The 25058-nt window shown below is 38.0% G+C and overlaps 1 protein-coding gene across 1 annotated transcript in view; it reads right to left on the bottom strand.

Moving 5' to 3' along the window:
* The window catches only part of GUCY1A2 (guanylate cyclase 1 soluble subunit alpha 2), a 161792-nt gene that overhangs the window by 78062 nt on the left and 58672 nt on the right, over positions 1-25058 (bottom strand). Inside the window, exon 5 of the mRNA XM_071554959.1 lies at positions 3789-4274. Coding sequence (XP_071411060.1) covers positions 3789-4274 — 486 coding nt within the window. The remainder of the gene's footprint in view (positions 1-3788; positions 4275-25058) is intronic.

Raw genomic sequence — 25058 nt, 5'->3', positions numbered from 1 at the left:
CCACAGGACATGGTGCCTTTACTCTATGAAGTAGCTAAAGGATGCAGGAGGGAAATGCCATTTGAGATAGGAAACTGAAGGGAAAAGAGCTGAGAAAGGAGGCCCACACAGGCTGAAGGACTCGACAAACCAATGTCAAAGATATATTACGTGGAGGAAAAACAGAAGTTGTGGGAATCTTAAGCAGGGAAGATTCCAGTTTGCAGGGTTAAGTTTTAAATGCCAGCAGACATGGCTGCAGCATATCTAAAAAGCTTTTTTGACAATAAGATGGCTTAACAGAAGTGTGGTTTCCCAGCACTTGGGTGATAAACAACAGCAACTCAAATACAGAGAAAAACAGGTAAAAACAGTCAGGACAACCCGTACATATTTTACCCAAAGCAACAGCTTTCAAAATTTAGTGCAATCTCTCTCCCATTACTTCGTCCCCTGGAGTCCATGTTTCCACTTGCATGTCCACAGACACTAGCTTGCCAAGCATCTGCGTCTACATTGCTTTGATTTGCACTCCCTGCTTGACAGCATCGTCTTCTCCCATTCCTGAACTCCAAGCCAAATATCATTAGGTCTGATTGTCAGCAGCACCAGTTTCCAAATGCATTACCAGGTCTCAGTTCTCTCACCTCCTCTCCCTTCTGTGATTACCACAAGAGTGTCCCTCTTGATCTTTTCATCAAGGCTGTATGTCAGCAGATTTTTTTTCTGAAATTTTACTCTCTAAAACACAGACTCTTCTAGATTGCTAAAATTGTCACCCAGACTCATAACACCGTGCATCTCAATTACTGCAATGTTCTCCCTCAGCCTGGACAAATGTAACCTGTTCTCGTTTGTATCCTTTCCAAATGCTGCTGTGAAATTCTTTTTCTGAGCCCACCATCTCTGTGTATCATTCTTACCTGTGCATCCATCTACTGGATAACCTTTCCCCACCTCAATAGTAATAGCTACTTTCATTTTCAAAAAATTTCAAAGTCTAATTCATGCTCTTCAAGCATTTCATCATCTGTATCGAACAGCTCATTATGCTTGCCCTCTATGTCTGCCTTGTTTAATGTGAGGATCTTCATTCTTCTTTGCGTCTCATACTTCTCTATAAACATCCCTGGATGAATAGCATGAGACAAGTGAAAATATTATGTTCATTGTCTGAGTCCAAGATTAGAAGCACTGAGGTTCTGAATTTAAAATTCTTTGACTGCGAAGCTTTTATTTAATGAATTTTGCTTAATTTTCAGTTTACAGAATGATGAATTTGGCATTCAGAAGTACTCAACAAATAATCTTTGCAAATTATTATTGCCATGCTACTTAAAAACAAGCAAACTTGAAACTTGATCTATTTTGATGTATATTTAGGTCACATGATAAATTTCTGTAGCCTAGTTACATGAGTATCCATATCTTTGAGGCAGGTTGTGGGTACAAATACTGGTGATTATGTATCTAAAATTCACTGCTTGACAATAATTTCTAAAATCATAATTGTTGTGGTGGTGATTATTCCTAGCAATAAACTCAGCTTTCAGAATTTCATCTGAAACAAATGGAAAAGATAAATAAACATGAGCTATTTTCATTTTAAAATGTAAATGTTGGAGGTTTTTTTCAAAGTATTGTCATTTTAAGTCTGATTCTCTGTGGAAAAGAAAAAGATTTCATTGCCTGAGTTTTGTCTTTCTGTAATGCTCAATTGAGTCACTTTCACTTAACCCCACAGTAATTTTTTTTAGACTTCTTGCTAAAAAAAGGAAAAAAAAAATTAAAAAGGATTTAAGGAGGAGAAAAAAAGATACACAGAGCTCCAAAACAGCCACAGTGCACACTGTCTTGCTCATGTGTGGGCTGTGGTGGGAAGTAGATGATGTGTAGAGAAGCTCAGGGGACATGGAGGAGTCGGGAGATAAGGAAAATCCAGGATGAAAGGATGTGAGAAGGAACGGACTATATTAAAGCAGTAAGGTGGTAAAAGGGCCTTAGAGGTGTAAGCCCTTTGTCTACAGAAAAATGGGATTTATTGGTACCCTTGCTCATAAAATTACATGGGAGTCTCAGCATAGGAGTGCTTATTCCTTTTTCTGAAAACATAAATCTTATCTTGCCTATCTCAGTAACGATCTTATTTCACTGGTCGGGACAGTATTTTCATATAGTAACATCTTTCTATCTAAAGTAGCACAAAGCTAGGTGAAAGGCAGAAACCATGGTCCGAATGATATAATATTCTTGACCTTGCATAAATATTCCTTCTGTGTTCTCACAGAACTCAACCAACCTCCCTCGAAGTCCAATTATAGCGTTTTGCATACTTTATATCCTATTCCCTTGCAACCATAGTTTTCAACAAAGAATGTCCTAAATGCCTCAAAACAGCTAAAATTAATCACCTGGGAACACAGTGACTATGTGAAGCATGTGAATATACAGCATGTGAAATAGGGTTACTGTGTATTACTCCTGACTGCGGGTCAGAAGTTCCTTGAGTTCTTGTTCCCAGAGCTGGGTCATAATCCACTGCAGCAACATCAGAGTCATACAAACTGAGACCAACTTCCAATCTTTTTTGACTGTATCACCATAGAATTTTTCATATGTGGCTGGTACCTTCCATTGCAGTCCTCTTTCAGAACAGCCTCTACCTTCTGAGTATTAGTAATAAAAACCCCCAGCCCAGAAGCACAAAACTGACTTACAGTGTGAATGTTTACTTTGGTAAACTGCCCTACCAACGTTTATCTACACCATTTTCAGTTCCATCTGTTGTACATATTGTAACATTTCAGATTCAATTTTTATTTAGGTGGGTAATAATTCATTTTCAATTCCTTTTAAAATGCATTAGAGGCTAAAAATGAAAGGGATGACACTCTTGTGAGACCTTTTCTTTACAACCTGTCAGCAAATACTATATGAAATTATTTTAGAACTGTTAGTTTCCACACCTCAGGCAAATAATAAAGTCAATATACAATTTTACGAACACCCTTCTTTTCTTCTGGGCATGAAGATATAAAAAGAAATGTGTTCTATTTCTCCTATCTCAAAATTAAAGGCATTCCATATACAAAACACATTGTGTGTAGATTTCACAGGGTAATTACACAGATAGTATCTTTAGGGCATTTATTGAATTCTACCTCCCCTCTCTTTTCTCTCAAATACATACTGGTCACCAGGTCCGCTTAAAAGAAGTGAAGGTGTGAAGTCTGCAACAGGACTAACATGTGCAACACCTCCTTTTCTTCAGAGTAGTAAAGGAGCATGGCACCCCAGTGCTGTGCCCCATTCATTACATTTGCTGGGCATGCACATTGCTGGCCTCTTCCTGTTTTTCAGTGGAAGTTGAAGTTTCTTATAAAAATTGTTTTAGTGAGTTCTTTGCTCTTTATGGAAAATTTTAATTCTAAGTGCCTAAACCCTAAACTACTCAAGTTTTGGCTGAAATTGAGTGTCTCCTGGGAGCTGCAGCTTGGGCTAGGATTTATCACTGTGCACTTCATCTTTAGGATGCTGTGGCTGGTGTGTCACCTATAGGAAACCAGGTTTTAACAGAGAAAAATGGGAATATGAGGCCTACATTCCCATGGGAGCACCATGATGACAGTTTTACATTAAAGTGTTTCATTTTCAGTGGGCATATTTCAGATTTGAGAGTTTTTTTCACTTAAATCTATTGCCTTCATATTTCTATAGGGAAGATCTGCAATTTAGGAAGAAAGCTACTGGGATCTTTTTCCTGTCTGAGTTTCAAGTAGATTTTGCTGCTTTATGGCTTCTGTTATTACCTTGTAGATGTCAAGGAATCCACACTGATGGTCAAAGCGCGTGTAGAGTTCATTCAGCATGCTGATGACCTGCATGGGCGTGCACTGCGCACAGATGGCAGTGAAGCCAACAATGTCTGAGAAGAGCATGGTGACATCATCAAACTTCCTGGCCTGAACCTGCTGCCCCTGCCACAATTGCTGAGCAACTTCTTCAGGGAAAATAGAAATAAGGAGATCTACTGTCTTCTTTTTCTCTTCTTCCAGGGCTTGGTGTGTACATTCCAGCGTTGCTTTCAGCTTATCCATTCGTTTTTTCAAGCCATCCTGTGCCTTTGCTTGCTCCCCAACCAATATGACATCACGAGTAGCATCATGGATAGGTATGTCTGAAAGATGGAGGCCTCGGCCCATCAGTTCATCCAGCTTGTCAACACAGGGGGAACCCAGAAACAAAACTGAGTTTGATTCTGGCACATGAATCATTTGTCCTTTAATTTCCATCACCTGCAAAATAAAAAAAAAAAGAGTTCAGAAAAGAGGAAAAATTATCTGACAGATGTGGATCCTTGTTCTACTTTCTCCATCTTTCCTTTTCAGCTAAAATGAAAAACACAAACCATAGCCTTTTATATAGAAGCTTCTTACACTCACTTATTCAAGCAATGAGACTGACACAGTCTACACAGCAAATTGAGTCAGAAAATGGCCTATATTAACACAAAAGTATTCCCAAATCAGGTGTAGGATTCTATTTATACCCAAATAAATAGGAAAGCAACCACAATAACATGTATTCTCAGAGTGCTGTCTAAATAACACTTCTGGAATGTACCTGGCATTTAAAGCAAATTTCAGAGTTTCTCCTTCTCTGTTATTTGGCTATAAATTATAAAAAGCACAAAATTAAAGGGAAATTGCAACTATCTGAAAGCAGGTTAGTGAAATGGTGAAGCACCTTCTGTTCTTTTTCAGTAAAACATCTACTAAAAGTCAATTGTGGCCATTTTATAGAGGAATCAAATGAAAACAGATGTGAGAAACAACTCCATAAAATAACAAATAGCAAGGCAAAAGTGTACTGGTGCTCCTATTTCCCTTCTCATACATGAAGCAGAGTTGAAGGCTGACATTCTGTTAGAATCTGCAGATTTCTTGGTGATACAGTTTCATCCCATTTGCATTTGCAAAACAGTAGAAGGAATAGTAGGGAAGGAGCAGCAGATGGTTCAGCGCTCTGGTTTATAGGTTTTGCATTTGTCTGTTTAATGGCTAGATGTTTTGAGTGCTCTCCAGTGGTTGTTATCAGTGAGGCCATGGATTGTTAACTCTTGCTCCAAGATGGCAGTTGAGCACAAAACTACCAGACTGAAATGGACATTGAAAGCTAAATAAATCAGACAAACTGTACCTCTGTAAATACAGTCTGCCATAGCCTTTGCCATGAGAAACATCCATCATTAATGCTTTCATTGCAGGACTGCACAAGGACCAGGGCAATGCTGTCCTAGGTGATGTAAAAGACCCACAGTCTCCAAGAATCTCATAGTCAAAACAGACACAACACACAAACTTTGTGCAACTAAGCACAGTGTGAGGCACCACATTGCCCTATATCTGTTTTTCTATTCTGCACAATCTCTTGAAATAAAAAGGGCTCCTCCAGTCACTATTTTTTCATTGTGTAGGCATTTGCTCACTTTCACATGATTCACCTTACCATTTAATCCTCCTTCCATCTATAACCTTACAAAGTAAAATAAGAAAACCTCAATCAGGGTATCTAGACATGATTGTAATGATGATGTGATTTAAGTGTCCTGAGGGCTGGAAGCTCCTGCTGAGCTGACCTGGTACTTTCCATGTTTGGGGGAGATATGAGGAAGCTCCTGTTTCTGTTAGAGGTCGGGGTTTTTACGTCAGACAATATGCTGTTAGTGCAGATTCTACTGCCAACATAAGAACTGAGCCTATCCTGTCCCTGTGTCTCTCTGCCTTCTCTGCTAGCAACTCAACAGATGTAGCTTCTGATGTCAGACAAGGAACTCTGCAAATGAACATAAATGCAAGTAATTAAAACTGTCAAATTTTCTGATTTAAGTTCCCACACACCTACTAATATTTATATTACAAAGTCTTGTTTCCTCAGCTTCATTCTGGGACATGCATCTCTGTGAGAAAGCCAGTCAGCTACCTAGATGGGCAGGTTTAATGCTCCAAGGCTAACTGTTCTTTTTCTGCTTTTGAAACACATGGCTCCCTGCTCAAAACATAAGGAAAATGGGTGCTTTCATCATGCATGCAGCCTCATGCTTTCAAAAGGGCACATGCAAAATGGTTTTAACTCTGAAGTACAAGTTGCCAAATGTGAAATAAATGGTACAGCATTTCTAAATTCTCTTGTTATTTTTTCACCTTTTCCAGAGAGTTTTCTGTTTGTAGGACTTCACTCCTGCGCAAAATAAATGTATCTCATCACTTCTCTCTTCCACCTCCAAGTGAAAACAGGATGTCATCTCAGGAGGAGAGAGTGTGACCACAGATCCTGGCTGAGCCAGCCTGGCCTGGGGATGGGCTGCTTGTCAGTAAGGCAATGCACCTGGCTTGGAGTTGTGTTTCTCCTGCTAACCTGATGTGTAACTAGAAGAAAATTAATGCATCCCTCTGTGTTCCTGCTTCACCTTTGTCAATTTGAGGTGTTAAACTCTTTGATGTGATCTCTGTTCACTTTAATATACTGTGCCAATCCTGGGTGGATTCTTCTCAGGAAACACTGACTGAGCAAATAATGTGCTAAACAGGCACTCTGGAGTCCTCTGCTCTACCTTTGGGTAGCCCCAGGCAAATTATCAACCCTGAATGTTTATATGGCCTTACAGCACAGCAGGAATAATGCTACTGACCCCCCTATAACACACTTCAAGACTTATGTGTGAGAAGCAAAAGAAGACATAATCCTGTAAAATGCCGAAATAATAACTGTTCTGCCCAAGTGAACTTCAACAAGGTTGAAGGTGTTCTAGAGAATTTTTAGAAATTTTGCAGATCAATTCTCCCTGCACAACTGATAAGCTTCCTAAAACTGTCAAAGTGTTCAGTGCTATTTCAGCTTTATCCTTTGAATATTCTTATCATTTGCTCTGCTTAACAGGAATTGTTAGCATTTCCTATCACTCCTTTCATGTTATATTAGTGGTTCTGATGTCCTGCTCTCTCCTGATGATTGATGGGTTGTTTAAGAAAATGGCCTGCCAGTCTCTTCAACTTGCCAAATCAGGGGATAGGGCAGCAGACACAAAGCCGCCCGAGCTTGCCTGGAGAGAAACACTCAGGTCTTGTAAAGCACAGCAGCAGAAAAGACCTAAGATTGTATCACTCTTCCAAGTTTTAGCAAAGCCCCTTCCTTTCCAAAGAATTTTCTGAGATGATTCAGACTCTTTCTAGCAGACTTCAGTCTGTAACTGTGATCCAGCATAAGCTCTATCTCTTTTTTTTTGTTGTTTCTCTTGGCTCTTACATTCTTCTTCGTATCTTAAAGGATAGTTGATGATATAGGACATCAGTTTGCCTGAAGCTTGCCATAATAACTCACACTTCTGGGCACCTCCCTGGAGCTGGACTGCTTCACACATGGACCATAAACCTACAGGCAATCAGGACTACATCACCCATCTCTCTTGTAAGCAGGGAAATATTGAAACATTTCTGTCATCAGTTGTATTTCATTACTGCTACATTTCATTGCCTTCCTGTCTCTTTAATTATATTCTTGCTGAGTAAAATTAGAATAATTTCACCATTTTCAGAAGACATTCTCCTGAACTACAGTGGTATAAGAGAACATTTTGTAATGAGCAATTACAGGTCATATTTTACAGTATTATGTGGCTGTGAAGTGACAGTGCAGCCTAAGTAGCTCTGGGAAAAAAAAAAAAAACAAAAAAAACATCGCTGATTTTAATTTCACTGCAAACCCGCTGCGAAAAAAAGGGGGCAATCAGTTCCTGATTTACATGACTTCTCACCCAGGAAACACTGACAGAATCTAAAGCTGCTGTTCGAGCAAATGAGAGTCTCCTACTTAGCAGTGTCCCAACAGCTACTTCATGATCCTGAGATTAGCTCACTTGGTTAGAGCATGGTGCTAATAACACCCAGTGGCCATTGACTTAAGAGTTAGACTTGATAATCCTTGTGGGTCCCTTCCAACTCAGAATATCCCATAAAATTAGGTACACAACATCCTACGCTCTGCACAACCTCTGCACACTCTGGATAGAAGACAACCTAGGATCAAAAGGTTATGAACCAAACGCAAACTGTTTCTTTAAGGCAAAGCACAGGGAAAACTCTTATTTGTTGCCCTGAGGGAGGATACTTCTCTATACAAAGATATGCATTTTGGAATACTGACAGAGAGAAGATACACACATCTCCTGGAAGTATTAAGGGAAATATGAAATGGTATCATCGAGAAATAATTGTGGATTTGGGGTTTTTTTCTCATTAGGCCAGACCATATTTTCTGCTGACTCTGCAATCTACAAATTTTAATGGAGCTGCTGCTTTTACTTTGATCAGTCATCAAGGCTGACTTTTAGAAAGGTGGTCAAGCTGCTAGCCTAAATTTTAAAACAACCAGATTCACTTCTCTGAATGACCTCTAGGGTACATGGCAGTGTCTCTGAGACATTTACAGCAAGGTATTTAAAAATATTTAGGTACTTAGGGGATTTAGTGAACACTGGTCAGGGCAACAGTAAACTTCCAGAAATTAATGTAATAACTCTTCTTGTCATGTTTCTGTGACAGATCTAGAAGTGTTGCAAGTATGATTGACAACACTGGAATTAAAATAAAAAATCTCTTAAATTGGAAAAATGGGCTAAAACCATTATTCAGAACAGGTGCAATTAATATGGTTAGGCAGAAATAATCAAATGGTAAAAGTACAGGTAGGTTAATTGTTCCTAAGAAGATGGCCATGCGTCCACAGAGTGGAACAGATGAATGTAAGCCAACGCTGTCATTAAGAAAGAAAACACCATACAGGACTATGTAAACAAGAATAGAGCTTGCAAAACACAGGAAGTAATCCTTATGTTCTGACCACCAGTGTTCAGGCTACAGATGGGCAAATCTGTTCCTGTTTAGTATAACAAATAAGTGGATCCATTGGGGGGGTTCTGTTGAAAAGCAATTAATATGATGAAAGGTTTACAAAATATGACCTACAAAAAAATTGAAAAAATGTCATGGTTTGCCACAAATAAGAAAAATCCAAGGGTGGACATATGAAACTCTTCAAATACACTTAGAGCTCAGGGAAAGAGGTCAGACTCTTCTACAAATCCAGTGGCAAAAGCTTTGCAGAAAAGGACTTGGCAGTCCTAGAAGACAGCAAACTAAACATGATCCAGGAATGGATCCTTGAGTCAAAATCTAAGAGTATACTGGGCTCCATTAGGCGTGTTCCATCTGGTAGAGGGAAGTGATCCTTCCCTTCTGCTCAGAACTGGTGAGGCCACACTTGGAGTATTGTGTCCATTTCTGGTATCCCCAGTACAAGAGACACATGGACATTCTGGAGACTATTCAGCAAAAGTCAATAAAGATGGTTAGGGGACTGTTTAACCTACAGATGAGAAGGAACAGGACAACCTTATTCATGTACATAAACACCTGAAGGGAATCCTTGTGCAAAGATGACAGAGTCCAGAGATGGGACCAGAGGCAATAGACACAAACTGACACAAAGGAGGATCCCTCTGAACAACAGAGAACACATTTTTTTACATAAAGTGACAAAGCACCGATACGGAGGTTCTGGAGTTTCCACCCTTAGAGATATTCAAAAGCCATCTGGATGTGGTCCTGGGAAACTGAGTCTAGGTGATCCTGCTTGAGCAGGGTCTTCAACCAGAAGACCTCAAGAGGTTCCTTCTAACCTCAGCCTTCTGTGACCGCGGGATGAACAAAAAGCAAAAGGCTCAAATAGGAAAAACTGACTCTAATGTGGGATATTCTTCGATTTATAGGGACATTGAAAATGCAAAGGCCACATGGTGAGAAGTTGGATTCTCCATTACTGGAGATTTGTGAGACTGTGATCTGTCTTTCCAGGAAGCAGAGGAATGAACCAGTGACTTAACAAAAATTTAGGTGGAAACAGGAAGGAGAGAGGTAGTAGGGTGTAATTTTGTGTTCAAACAAAAACTACACAAGTTATTTCTGGAGTATTTAATACAGCGCAAGTGGAAATCATGTGGAGTTCATTGCTTCACTCAGTTTACAGCTCTTTCTAGAGGCAGCAATAGAAACAGACACTCCTAGAATAAAATTCATGTAGTCTATGAGCAACATCTAAGTCAGGACCAAATGAATCAAGACCCATGTGTACAAATAACTACATTTCTCTGTTGTAAAGGGAGCATAAGCCTTGGATGCAGATTCCTATGCTGATCAATTAAGCCTGCCTCATATCAGAATGAACTCACTTCATAGAAGTGAAGGTGTTCCTATGCATTTAAAGACACCTAAATTGACATTATATAAGTAGGTTAAGGGAAGCGTAAGTTTTCTCTTGGTCTAACAGATTTCTATTTCAAATGCCCCAAACTTCAATTCAATTAAATGAAAAGTTGGCATGTCCATAAAATTAACACTGCTCTGTAGCAGTTCTGACCACCAACACAGGCAGAACATGACTCTGACCTTAAGGAGAGGAAAAAGAATAGCCATTACAATCTGTCTGATAGGCCAGCTCTGCTTGTAGAGTGGGGTAATTCAGAGCCACAGCCAGCAAAATTAGCTGTGGAGAAAGTTTTAATGAAAAAAAATAAAAATTTGTATTCTAATTAAACTCTGATTTGCTATCTTATCTGTAGACAAAAGGAACAAAACTTCCATTACACCTATGTTTATTGAAAAAAGCTAAGAAAAATACATAAAATCCCCACAGAGATGAAAAATAATTTTTTCAATCGATGCCTGATGAAATTGAATAAACTAGACAATGTTTTCTCAGCACAACTCAGGACATGCTTGGGTTCTAATAACTCTCAGCATTACCTTACAAGTTTGAATTTCCAGCTCAGTGCATTGTCAAAAGAATATTTTTCCACACAGCAGCAAAGGGACATATTTCTGGCTACTTACAGCAAACCCTAGTGTGTTACAAAATGTGCAACAGTCTTCAGACCAAAGTGATCAAATATAACATTTTCTGTACATCACAGATACCTCACAAGCCCAGAACAGCAGCAAAACTACTTTACTTTTAGGAAATCCACATCTTTGGGGGGAATACATTCATGTTCTATAAGAGAGAGAAAGAGTGATAATGAGAGCAATATTACAATCTTTCAGTTGTAAACTTGGACCTCCAAAGTCCTATCTTTATATCAAAAGAGTAAGTGTCAGATCAAAAGCAAACAAATGAGGGTGAGATAAGATCTGCTTCATATGAAGGTATGCACAACAAATCAAAGTATGGAGCCACCCATAAGTGAATATGAAAGGGGAAGAGGCAAAGCAGATGACTCTATCCATAACATTAGTCTGCTGAAGCAGCTAGATGAACAAAAGGCAACAGTGGATTCCACCTGAAAAGATCACAACAATTTACAGTTTATCCTTTCTTGCTTCAAAACACAGAAATTGCTTTCAAGAAGGTGCTCCAGGCTGCAGCTTGGATAAGTCCAAGCCCTGAGGAATAAAAATAATGGGAAAAAAGTTCCCTCAAAGGAGCCTCTTTCTTCACAAGGTAGCAAAGAGTTGTAAGGCAACCCTATGTGTTTCTCAGTCAGGTCCACTCACAGATGCTCATAAGCACAGTAGGTAGTTATTTATGAATAAATATCTTCATATACTTAATCACGACCCATCAGGATCCTGAAGGCACCACTGGCCTGACAGTCCTTGCCCAGTCCCCTGGGGCTCCTCCTGCCCTGCTCAGTGCCCTGGACCCCTTGTCAACCCCTGTCAATGCTGCGGCAGGAGTCATATCACTCTTTCACAGCCCTGCCTTGCCTGGCCACAGGCCCACTCAAAGGTTCCACGTTCAGCCCAGTCTTGGCCCTTGCCCATCCCCATCCTCAGGGAGGTGCCAGTGACAGTGCTGGGGCTGCCCCAGGTGGCTGGGATGGGTCCTGGTTTCCAGGCCCTTCCCCTCCACACTAGGGACTCCTACGACTCCCGGCACCCCAGGATCCCTGGCCCCTGCTACACCCTGACAGCACCAGAAAAGATTTTACCTAAAACACCTGTCAGATTTCAAGGTCCATCTGGACAACAATCTTGGCCATATGGTTAGTTTTAGGTAGTCCTGTGAGAAGCAAGGAGTAGGACTTGATGATCCTTATGGGTCCCTTTCAACTGAAGATATTCTATAATTTTGTGTTTTTCCTTTCACTGCAAACCTGTTTCACCCCTTAAGACTGTTTCAGGCTGCACACACTTTGATTAGCATGCTAGGTTTTTATGTAACAATAGATCTCTCTGCTGCTTTATTAAAAACCAGGATATGCTGTGCAGATATTCAGCTGCCCACCTTACTCCAGCAACACCAAGTTAGAAATGTACTGCATCAGCATTAAAAGAATCTGTTTGCTTTGGTCAGGAGCAGAGCAGTGAACACAATTTTTAGGGAAATGCCTGTTTGCTTAGAATCACAGAATCATACAATCATTTAGGTTGGAGGGGACCATAAAAATCATCTAGTTCCAACCCCCTGCAACAGGCAGGGACACCTTTCACCAGACCATGTTTTTCAGGGCCCCATCCAGCCTGGCCCTGAAGACTTCCAGGGATGGGGTACCCACAGCCTCTCCAGGCAAGATCAAGATGTGTGAACTGTGAAAATGGTGGTAGCAATAAATATGCTCCAAACAGGAGGTGCCCAAGCCACACACTTGAATTAATTTTGCATTTCAAGCAAAGAAAAAAGCATTTGTACTTAAGATCCCACCACAGTTTGATTACAAAATATCAGACAAAGTGTAAGGGAAATTTCCCCTATTTAATATTCTCTGTGTTTATGAAAGACAAATTAAAGAGATTACATTTCCAATGAAACATCTGGTTAAAAGTAAATGCTATATATATTTACATAATCAAAGCTTTCATTAGCTCATACCTGTAAAAACTTTTATAATTAGCAAATATTATTTGTCAGTTTGTTAAAGACAGAGGTTTTTAATTATTTCTATCAATGTCAACCAGGCAAGATGACAGAGAAATGTGCCAGTACACAGAAGGGAGTGGAAAGGCAACCATTTTCCACACTGCTGTTACTTTTTGGATTAGTTCCTATTGTCTTCACCATGAGATTTGTGCAGGTGCAAAAATCAGTCTTGCACCTAATCCTTCCACTGGCAATATTTACCCCGGAGCAAGAGCTTCTCCTTTGAATGTGATCTGTCCCAGCTGCCTGAGATTACCTGCTAGCAGAAAGCACTCTTAGTCATAACATGATATTTCTTGCTAAGTATTTTGTTTTCTCAGATCCAAGTTCATTCATTTCTTTGTGGAAATTGTTTTCTATCAAAATGCAGTGAAATGGTTAAGAGTATGTTTATTCATGCAAACAGCAGGCAAAGAGCAGCAGAAGCAGCTTTCCCCTTTGATCTGTGCAGAACATATATATATATATAGCAACTATTAGGAGATATGACATTTCATCACCAACCTAGGTATCTTAAAATTCCTATGATTAAAAGATCTCTTAGCCCTTGCACTAGCTAGTTTGCAGAATTTTTCTCCTTTAGGACTTAGACAGTCCAGCTGTTTCCCTATTTCATCTTAAGTATATAAATCTGCTCCAAATTTCTGCCAGCACCACACCAAGGAAACTGATGAGAATTGGAGTCCTCTGCTGGTGTTTTTACTTTGCTTTTCTTTTTATTACCCCATATATCAAGTGCTTTTGCGGCTTTGATAAAAGACTCTATCATTAGAATTTGATATCAGAATTAATCAATTCTGATCTCTTGGTGTTGTATAAATTTTCAGAACACCAGGAGAAGACATTTCTTCTTTTCCCAGTCCAATCATTCTTAACTTAGATATAATTAGAAAGAGCTATTTTATGTCCCACTGAAGTCATTGCAAATATATCCAGCTGGGTTTAGTGGGAACTGTACCAGGCCTCTAAAATTAAATTTTTTGCATTTTTCTTAAAAAGGTTGCACTTTTTTAGTATATTCAGCATAACACATTACATCATTAGGAGACCTTTCACCCATGACTTTCTGTAAACTAGCATATTTGACACATACTAGTAAAAGACAATCTTCATGTGGAGTCTCTGACAGGCTATGCTAACATTCTGAACTTGGGAAGAATTCATTGGCCTAGTTTAGTAATCTGAGGTTAAGGGTGTCATTTTTAACCAATTCCACAGTGTATTTATTTTACAACCCATCAAGAAATGAAAAACAAACAAAAACTTTAAAATGTCTTTAACTTTATTATAAATAGAATATATAGAGAAAGTGTAAGAAGGAACAGCCAGATGTTAATATTTTCATATTTCTGTATGTATTAAATATCTGTTTAGCCTTCATTTTCTTCAATGCATCTAACTAATTTTTCCTTGAAATGACAACAAAGTAAATGAAAAATGAAGGTGGAAGGTGGTATTTTAAAATCAAAACATGGCCAGTCTCTATTGCCTTGGTTATTCTAGCACAAATTGAAGAAAGCAGTTAAGCAAGTTGCTTCAATGACCCAGGCTGACAGGAAATACAAAGTTATCCCCAAGTTCTTAGCTGCTCATCACTGTATCACAGGGGCTACTAAAACCTGAAGGGAGCGTGGTGGGATGGGGCAAGTGTGACCATGGATGCAAACAGAAGGCCACTGTTACAAGTGAAGAAGGATAAGGGAAATGATCAATCTAAAAATACTGAGAACTGCTGCCTCAGGAAACACCCCACTCAGCTTGCAGATTCCTGTCCACAGATATCTCAGGGGACTTTGCACAGTTTTTCAGGACTTGCTGTGGGCAGGCAGATCACATGCCAGCCAACCCCAGCAACCACAGGACTGCCCTATCAGTGCTCTGCCTTGGCTGGAGCACCCTGCTGAGAAGCAGAAAATATTTGCTCAGGCACAGCATGATGCTAAAACAGCCACCTTGCTTTTGGATGAGGGCCAGCTTACCCTTGACAAGCTGAGAGGCTGATTGGAGCTAATGAAAAGCTGTCTGCACACACATCAACAGGACCAATCCCAACCAATTTTCACAAATACTGACCTCCAGCTAATTTGGAGCTGTGAATTCCCTGAAGGGCAGAGCACTTAATGAGTTCCACAATTTTTCGGCATTTTGACACCTACAATTCTTTGAGTATTAAAGCTTTCAAGCCTAAAATCCATATTTCAGCAGGAGTAGGGGAGTTCCATGATGTTTTTCCTTCAATACCTCCAGAAAGTAAAAGGACTCTTCCTAGAAAATGATCCCATGAGAAGAGCCAAAAAGAAAGCATTACTTGTGGAAATGAGCTTACCTTAGTTTTTTCAGGGTTCAACTGCAAATCTGCAGCCCTTTGGGGTGACAATTCACCATAAGATTAAGTTTTATTGAGTAGTACCTACTTCCTTCGGCCCATGTGTTTTCACTAGTTGTACCACATTGTCATTTATTTAGGTTTACATTGTCTGTCATTGCCTCATGTATTTCATATCCATTCACAGACTGCCATAAACAGTCTCTTCCTTCAGCACAAGTCATGATCTACTTGGATTCAAAAAGCAATGAGACCAGTGCAGGGCCTAGTAATAACAGTTTTGTGTAATGTTAAATTATTTTGCACTGATACCAGATATTCCTAGAGTGCTGTAGTATACTGCAATATATGTACATTTTCCCTACACATTTACACTGAAATTCCTCTGTTCTGAGTTTTATCAGTTCATGTTTCCTAGCACTCTAACACAAACACAACCCCCCAGAATCTTTCCCCAGTTTTTAACTATAACTTACAATAGTTGGCTAGACATGGTGTCCTGAGAATGTTTAATTTTTATTTATGTATTATTTTTCATAATCTTTTACTAAAGTATTAACAGTATAGAGAGCACTTTAAGGAATATTAAATGTTATTGCATTATCAAAGTAAAGATTCCATGATATAAAATTCTAACCCATAAAATTATACTGGTTGATATGCACAGAATCTCAGCTTCTCATATGTGATCATATGATTTATTTATAAAGTTAAGAAAGTTCAAATAAGCCAATTCTCTCAACCTATTTTTGCACAGTATTCCATCATCACAATAATAATAATAATAATCATAATAATGAAAGGAAAATTTAGCAGTTCTTAATCACACTGAAACAGTAGTTTGATTTAAATCAATGGGATTATTCACAGATCAGTTGATTTCTTTAAAAGACAAAACTATTCTTTTATTTGCCAAGGAAACGAAAGAAAATGATGACGTTTACCCAGCTTCAGGTAAGAAGAAATGGCACAGAAAAGCCGACTTATGATTGCCTATTTCTGTAAGACACAAATTCTCTCTCAAGACAGTGTGATACCTTTTGTTTAAATAAGTTTTCCAACTGCTTTAAAAATGCATGGTTCTCCAGGAGGGATGCTCTTGAGCTCTAGCAATGAAAAGGCCTAATCTGAACTTGTATGAAGCTAATGAGGATGATGTTTTTGAGAGTAGCACACTCTAAGACACAGGGTCACAAATGAGTGGAAAATCCCTCCTTTTTTAAATGATCAAAGAATGTTCATCTTTTATTGTAGAATACAAAGGATTCTAGGTTATATCTACCAAAATATACATGTATACATCGTATCAGTTTCTTATAATAAAGGGAAAGTCTGGCGTAAGCAACTCTGATGACATCTGTGATTTGTCAGTCATAGCTAAACAGTGTAACTAGCCATTTTCCCAGACATTTGTGAAAGGAAATGACATCCTTTGCTCAACAGGCAAAGAAAGATGGCATTGTTTACCAAGATGTATTAGTGACTTGTGAAAAGATGGAAGAATGAAATCTCCTTCTCTTCTTTCTGCTTTGGTTGATGGCTCCTCAGTCAATTTAAACCACCTTGGTGTTTCACACACAATAACCTAACTGAAGTATATTACATGACCACAGATTATCAAGGCATTTCAGTTACTTTTAAGTCCCTAGAGTAAAAATCCTGACATAGTGAAATGAGTGGATAAACATCCAACTTGACTACGTGGAGAACTCCACTGCAACTTTTTTTTCTGCTCCGAAATGACATGCTATTTGAATATTAATGACCATATAAAAAATACAGTCTCTGCTTATTGCAAAGTTTCACAACATCTTAATGCTTATATTTCACAAAAGCAGTTTATAACTAAAGTCAGGAGAAAAATTAAATCAAAGCTAATTCTGTGAAAGCTTTCCAGAGAGCAGCTTCCATATGCCCAGAACTGTCTTGCTCACTTCAAATCACCAACTGCCTAAATTCTGCAGAGCTCAGTCAAATCTCAGAGTTTCATGTGTGTATATCACCAAAACAGGGAAAATTGTCCTGGACTCACAGAAGACAAAATGACAATGACATTGCCGCTTCACGGTATCTAACATTTAACATGTTTTATCATGATATTTTTGTTATAGAACTTAAAATTCCTGATTTTGTATTAAAATCAGATCACAAAAGAAATAAAAAAATTCAGAGATGCAAAATTGTTCCAAAAGTTTTAGTCACAGAATAAATTTTCCAGAAATAACTCTAACACTGAAGTTAATTAGTGAAACAACCTGCAAAATGATTCTTCTGGAGTGAGAATTGAAATTTGGCAATATGAGGAATTCTGGGCACACCTTTCCACTGTATATTCTTTATCAAACCTAACTGTCACACTGCTAACCAAAACTTATTCATTTGCTTTGGCTATATAATGGAACACCAAAGCAACTTCTCCCTCTTCATTTTGACCTCTGTACACCTACCCAGCTATTATCAGAGCATATTTTTCTTATTTAGGCTAGCAAATGCTACGTTATGCTTTCTCATGCTGCTGCTGTTGTGCTATTACTTTCCTTAAACAACCAGTTCCATGAACGGCCTTTTGTTGGTAAACTGTATCAGCTTTACACCCTTTCTCAGTAGCCAGGCTGAATTCCTAACACAGAGGTAATGACTTTCCTATGCTTATTCACTCATCAACCTTGGAATAGAATGAATTCTTTTTAAAAAGGGCTTAATAATGTATTTTCATACTGGCACGGTGATAACACTACAATTACAGCACTAAATTTGCCATGTTAGTCTAATCTATAGTCTCTCTACTCTCCTGCCCTCTGTCTCCTGTTGATAAACACCAGACAGCCCAGGCTGAATCACCAGGGTGGCTGATGTACTTTGAGGGTCAGAACACGTATTTTATTTGGGGGGGGCAGGGTGGTTGGAGGTGAGTTTGGAGGTTTGTTTGGTTTTGCCCTTGTGTTGTGGGGCTTTTTCTGAGAGCTATCTTGAGGAAGTCTAAAAAGCTGCTGCTTGAGGTGAGGAGAAAGAGATCAGGATTTCAAAATGACCTAGCTCAAAAGCTAAATACGCCACATGGGAGGCTAATGACGAAGTCAGACTGGGAGCTCAAAGACAGCAAAGGCAGAATTTCTTTCCCATTTAAGCAGCTTAGCTGGGAGAGGTTCTCAGCTTTGTTTCAATGCAGCTAATTTTTGGGTTTCTGTAATCTGTTTCTGATTTAGCCACTAATTCTCTTCCCTTTCTTATAAAAACAGATGGAGAACTGTGTGACAGGATGACTGTCATTAGTCTTTGTTCAAGAGTGGGAGTAAAGAGTTTTTACTCTGGCCTGTAGCATTAGGGGTTTTCTAATGCCTCCAGAGAATCTAGTTTCATCTCTTTGGTTACAGAATTTTCCAAGTCATCTGAGGCCAATTTACAAATAATCTCCTCTCTCATTATACTGGTAATCAACAAGAATCTGCTGTCTGTATCATCTGGCAAAAACATCTTTAATCTGGAGAGGGAGCTTGCTTTTTTAACACTGTTCAGACATCATACTTGTCTCTAGCCAGCTTTGATTCTTTATTTCCTTCTTACATATCATTCACAACAAATGGCAGCACTTAAACCTAACAAAAGACTAAGAACTAAATAAAAGTCTTTTTACTGTAATCTCTTGACATTTGATTATAACATGATTTTTTTTTCTCTTCTTTTTGTCTTCTTCTTCTTGGTAAATTCTGGCTTTTATCATAAACTTTGGCTAGTGATTTCAGGAAACATCATCTTCTCATTTTCAGTAGTATGAATTTAAAATAGTTCCCACTGCAGTAACCCAACTTATTCCAAATGTGCAGCAAAATAATAAAGCAGTACTTGATTTACAGCTGCTTTCACAAATCAACAGTTTACTGGCATCAAACTTCATCCTTTTTCATTTCTTCATGGCAAAGACAAAATGAACAGGTTTTTTCAGAAGTTTGAATTTTATTTTCCTTAATCTTTTTTTTTTATTTTTAAGTTCTCCAATAAATATACATATATTTGAGAATTCTGACATTTTACAGGTTTCTTCTACTTCTTTCTAATTCCAAACACAGAACATGGAAAGTTCTTTAATTTGATGGATCAGAAACTAAAAGGTTAAAGATCTACTGAATCTCTAGTCAGAGATTCTCGTTTGATTTACTCTAAAAATAGCCTCATCTCTCTCCAAAATACAAGCTTCTAAAAGAAAGGTGGGCTTTCATACTAGAATAAAAAACAAACAAACAAAGTGAGGAAATCATCACAATTCTCAAAAAGCATCTCCTGGCACACAAGGTTGGAATTTTTAAGAGAAATGAAACTTCACGGGATGAAATGCATTCAGCACCCACATCATATCTGCATGTCTTAGTTCTCACCTTAACTTTTTTTTAACCTTATGAAACACAACTAAGATAAAGTGTTGCCCACAGTGTTGTGTGCCTTTAGTGAATTCAGGCTGCATCAAAGCTATACTTTTTTTTATGATGCATCAGACTGTGGTGTAATGTTACAGTATTACAGAGAACTACTCTCTGAATGTGTATTTCATGTTTATATTCTTTGTAGAATCTCCTTAGTGAAATATTTGTAGTAAAGTATATGAAAACAAATAGTAGAAATGAAGTTTGCTTCATCCTTTCTCTTGGAGTGGAAAGAACGCCTTATTCATTTGCAAAAAGAAGACAAAATGAATAAAATCTATTACTGTAGTAAATATATTTAGAATAAATGCATTTGTATTTCAAATTTTATTATCTGCAATGCAATCCGGAGTCAGTAACATTTATTCATTTTCAGTAGGCACAAGTATTTGTTTATTCTGTTTTGCATTGAAGAGGCGTAGGTTCTAAACAAAGGCAAGAGCACATACCGGCTTTGAAAGAAATTGGAGGGGGGCAAAATTATCAAATGCAATAGAAGCTTCATCCTCATGTTGCTAAAGTCTTTTCCTTTCCATCGTGAATGATTTCATTTGTTTTCCTAATCTTCCAGCGTAATTCCCCCTTTTCTGGGACCTATGCAATATCAAGTGTAAACAGACACACTACTAAAATGTAGTTTCTGACGCACTTGTACAACCACATAACAAATCTAAACTTGGCTTGATCATCTTTTCTTGCTATGTCTTTGCGTATCTTCCTAAAGCAGCCTCAGTAATTACTGACATCATGTGGAACAATTATGGACATTGAATCAAAACAAAAGGCAGCAGATTGCAATAATTTTAGATGGTAATGAATCTAACATTAGATTATCAGAGCCATAATGATAACCAAGGTGGTTTGAAACAGCATACTCAAATCAGAATTTAATTTTGTATTCCTTTTGTAAAGATGAATAATTTATACTTCCTGAAAGTGTTATAATCTCTAAGTCACCTGGTGTAATGGCTCTTGCCTCACAAATAACATACAGACAGGACATACATACTTAATTTATGTTGCATGAATTCTTGGAACATGTATACATAGGTGAAAAACAGACAGCTAAAATATATACATACCTAAATCTGCCAAAATATAAAAGAAGAGCCAAGCGCATAAATCAGTGCCCCCTTTAGCTATTTTGCACATCAGAACTTATAAGAACAAAATTGTCTTTTACTCTCTTTTATTGTTTGAATATATTCCAGATTTCTAAGCACAGCCCAAGCATGATCCCTGTTGGTTTGGAAAAACTGCAGCAAAATAAATATGTCAAGGGTTAGATGAAAAATACATGCCAAATGAGGTTTTGGCTCTAAAATATAGCAACTTGGATCATCTGAGAGCTCCCAGATTATCAAAGCAACCACTCAAAACTGTTTTTTCACAAAGTTAAACAGTTTAAAGACTCTTTCCAGACTGTGTATTAAGGCTCTCCCGTCTGTCTGGAAAAGACCCTCTCCTTCCCTGGTTTTCTTACAACCGTATTAGAGAACATTTGCTGTTCTCAATTACAACTGTTTCAAGCTAAAATTGTACTCTCAGTGCAACTACGAGCAAGTGAATTTTGTCAGATTTTGCCTTTCTTCAATTTGTTATTTTCCTATTCTTCTCTTTCATTAACTGTGAGTTGTCTAAGATTCAAATTATGTTTTCTGATATTCTATCTATAGCACCTTGTGGGTGCTATAAATAATAAGCAGCACCTTGTTAACTTCTTGCTTTAGGATTCAACGCTTCTAATAGTTATGATTCTGTGTCCAGTCCCAACTTCTAGGACAGCAAAAAATCAGCAAGGGATAGTAATATATATGACTTCATTACTATTTTTAAATCTCAAGATAAAAGATTAAAAGCGCCAGACAAATAAAAACTTTTTTTCCCTCAATACTGTACTCTTCATATCAGTTAGAGACTATGATATATTCCATCTGTTTCCATACATATGCTGAAAAAATAAGTCAATACTGGGAAAGTCTTATTGATAGCACCAATTATGTAGTACATTGCTTCACTAACAAGAAGTATGAATCCAACTGAGATAAGTCCTTCTCTCATTTATACTGATCTCTACAAAAATAAGCCCATTGAGTCAACATATTTAGACCAGATTTACAGCACCGTGATTGAAAGCAGAACTCTTTGCTGTCTTGGATGAGTGAAAGAGGATTTGGTAGGAGAAAAGAACAATTATGAAGCAAATTCCTGCTCTCTTCTTACTGGAGAAGTCTTGCTGACTTCAACGGAAATAGGATCAAGGTAGTGTTCAAGCTTGATCAAACTGATCTTTCTTTAATCTAGCAATTATTGTCTTATTGTCTGGAAAAAAACAGCTATTAAAAGATTATAAATGATTAAAGGATAATCATAAAATATAATCTCTGCATTCATACAAAGGACCTATTAAATTTCTTCAGACTAAGTCTCTAAAGAACAACTAATGAAGAAAAAGAACTGCTAAAAGCACACACAAAAATTACTTTCTGTTGGGTGCCAATATTGTTGATGTTCTTCCTCTTGGCTGAACTCTGTAGGCAAATTTGTACTTAACAGATATAATAAAGTAAAAATGAGAAATTATATCACCACTGTTAGCCAACCATGTCCAATTTCATACTACTTGTCATCCAGCAGCAAACGGGTGTGCCCCTTAAATTAAAGAAATGAAGTTAATTTGGCACAGCCTGTAGCATGCCTTTTTCTCACAGGACAATGCTCAGAAGCCATCTATTTCATTAGTCAAGAGGTTTAAGAATCCAGAGACTGTGGCAGTTGTAGTTCAAATTGAACAGCCAAATTAAGGAGTTAAACTACCTGACAACATGGAGAGTGTCTTTCAGTAGCCTGCCATTTACAGAACAGATTGCATGAAGGAATGATATTAAAATGTACCTTCAGATTTTATTCTAACATCCCGTAATTGTTTTGTTGTTACTGATTTACAGAAATGAATGAGGAGCCTGTTTTTCTTCAACATACATTTTTCCTCCATTCTACAAAATGTTCAGCTTGAGAAGTCATCTACACAAAATCATTATCTGTGTTATCTCAATTATTATTGCTGATTACCCAGAGAGAACTAAGAGCCAGCTCCAAAAAAAAAAAAGGGATTTAGACACCTAAACCAGCATTGCAGCAGCCTTTCGGCCCAAGTCCTAAACTGCATGGGCCCTCACACAGCTATGTGTTAGGGACACATAAGTTTCCTGGGCATCTCCCTGCTGACTCTAAACACGCTGTAGGTGCCTGTACACCTGCCCCAGAGGTGCCTCACCAGGGTCTGCAGAAACCAGCCTCCTGCCTGTTTCTCTTTCCAGGTCATCTTCAGCAGCTCAGAGCAGGTAAGGGCTGGCAGACCCCACTTTGCTACTCCTGCCATGTGCCACCAGCTCACTCCTAAAACAGACTCAAGGGAACTTGCTCTGACTGTTGGCACCACTCCCATATGAGCCTACAGCTGAGAACACCTGCCATGAGCATGGGACATGGAACACAACAGAGGGAGATTTGGGTCAATGCAGGGTTTAGGTAATGATATTCTATTTTTGAATTCACTAATAAGCCAGTTACAACTATCCTGGGTAAGGTAAATAAAACAAACTAAATAAATGATATCTGTTCCTAGCTGACAGATATGTTAATTGTTCATATGATTCTGTCTGGAACAACTCCTGAGCATGTCACTATTTTTCTCCTTTTGAGTCCCACCTATTTATAATATTAATTTCCTCAGAGATAATCAGAACAATTCATCAAACTGGACTGTTAAATACGAAAATTAGAAAAACTTGGGCAACAGTGCTTTTATGGTACATTTAGCAAATGTATTTCAGTTTTTTCCTCTAAAATAAATCTGATTTTCCTACAAAAAAATAAGGATTCATTATTACCTCTGCTACTCATATCAAGCCTAGATGGCTTTGTAATGGTATTATTACAAAAATATATTTTTCTAAATGTCACCATTATTAGGATTTGCTGTGGAAGTGAAGCATGCTGCAAATAAGTGTCTCATTCTATTTGCTCTTAACAGAAAATGAAACATGCCAGGCAGACAGTTTCCAAACATTGTGCAATATTTGATTCTGTCATTAATAAAAAAGATTGACTAAGGATTTAAGCTTATCGTTTGCTACTAATAACAAAAATTGTATTATCTTTTCTGCAGGAAATAATTTAAACACGTTCTGACCTGCCTAGTTGATGACAGAGTCAATACACCTCCTTTCTGTAGCAAATATATCCTCAGAGAGGAAATAATATCGTTTTTGCTCAAATCCTTGAGTTTTGAGGCATTAATGGCAATTCATCTCTTTTCAGAGAACCTTTAAAGCATATGCCAAGCTTTAAGAATGTGCTTAAATCTATCTGGTCTTCTGATGGGTAGCAGGACTTGACTAAAATCAATAACAGACTGAGGGAAAGCCAAGTGAAGCAAATGAATGGATTTTCTAGTCTTAGAACACATGCTTTAAAGATCCAGCATGTTTTTAAAATTTTTACAAAGCTCAATAACTTAGCACAAAATCCTGGAATGATTAAGGCTGGAATAGACCTGGAAGATCACAAAGCCCTTTGGTTGAATTATGAAACAAATGTCTTAGAAAGGGAACATATGTACTCTAATTTTATCAGAATAGTAACACTATTATATCAAAACATGGATTTATAATGGAATAAGTCCTTTTCTTAAAACACAAAGCTGCTGACAACCAGAAAAAAAAAAAAGGTGTAGATGAGACTCATAATCTTGCACTAGAACCATGTTACTGTGATGTTTTAAGACTTGGTGAACTTAGTGAAAGTGAAAAAAAATGAAGGTGAAGAGATTTCCTTAATAAAAGTAAAAATAAACACATACCCAAAACAACATTAAAAAGTCATCTAATGGTCACCAAAAGCGGATGAAAAAGGAGCAAGTGAAATGGACAGTTCAATAGTCATGGATGTGACAAGTCCCTGCTAACTACTCACTTTAATGCATGATGAACCCTCATTGTCACAAGGTGATAATTTGTGATACAGTCTTGTGACATATTATTTCATGGTGGAGCATTGCTGTTTCAGCATTGTTAATTATATGAATTTGGGTGTTACATACAAATAACAATTTATACATCTAATAACCATGGTGCACAGAAAAGTATGAAATGAAGACATTAAATTCCCTTACTGACACATTTGCATTACTAGCATTTCAGGTGCTCTGTAGTATCACTATTGGTTTCCTGCAGCTGCTCCAAAAAAGCACAGGTCTCCCACGCTTCCCTATGAGACCTTCTCCGGTACTGTAGGGCATCTCAGTCAGACCAAATTAATTCAGTGTAGACAACTGAATCAAGCCCTGGGTTCCTGTTTTC

Source organism: Pithys albifrons, chromosome 1 (assembly GCF_047495875.1).
Source record: "Pithys albifrons albifrons isolate INPA30051 chromosome 1, PitAlb_v1, whole genome shotgun sequence".
Classification (NCBI taxonomy): Eukaryota; Metazoa; Chordata; class Aves; order Passeriformes; family Thamnophilidae; genus Pithys; species Pithys albifrons.
Note: the sequence above shows the minus strand (reverse complement) of the source record. Positions and strands in the feature narration are given on the sequence as shown.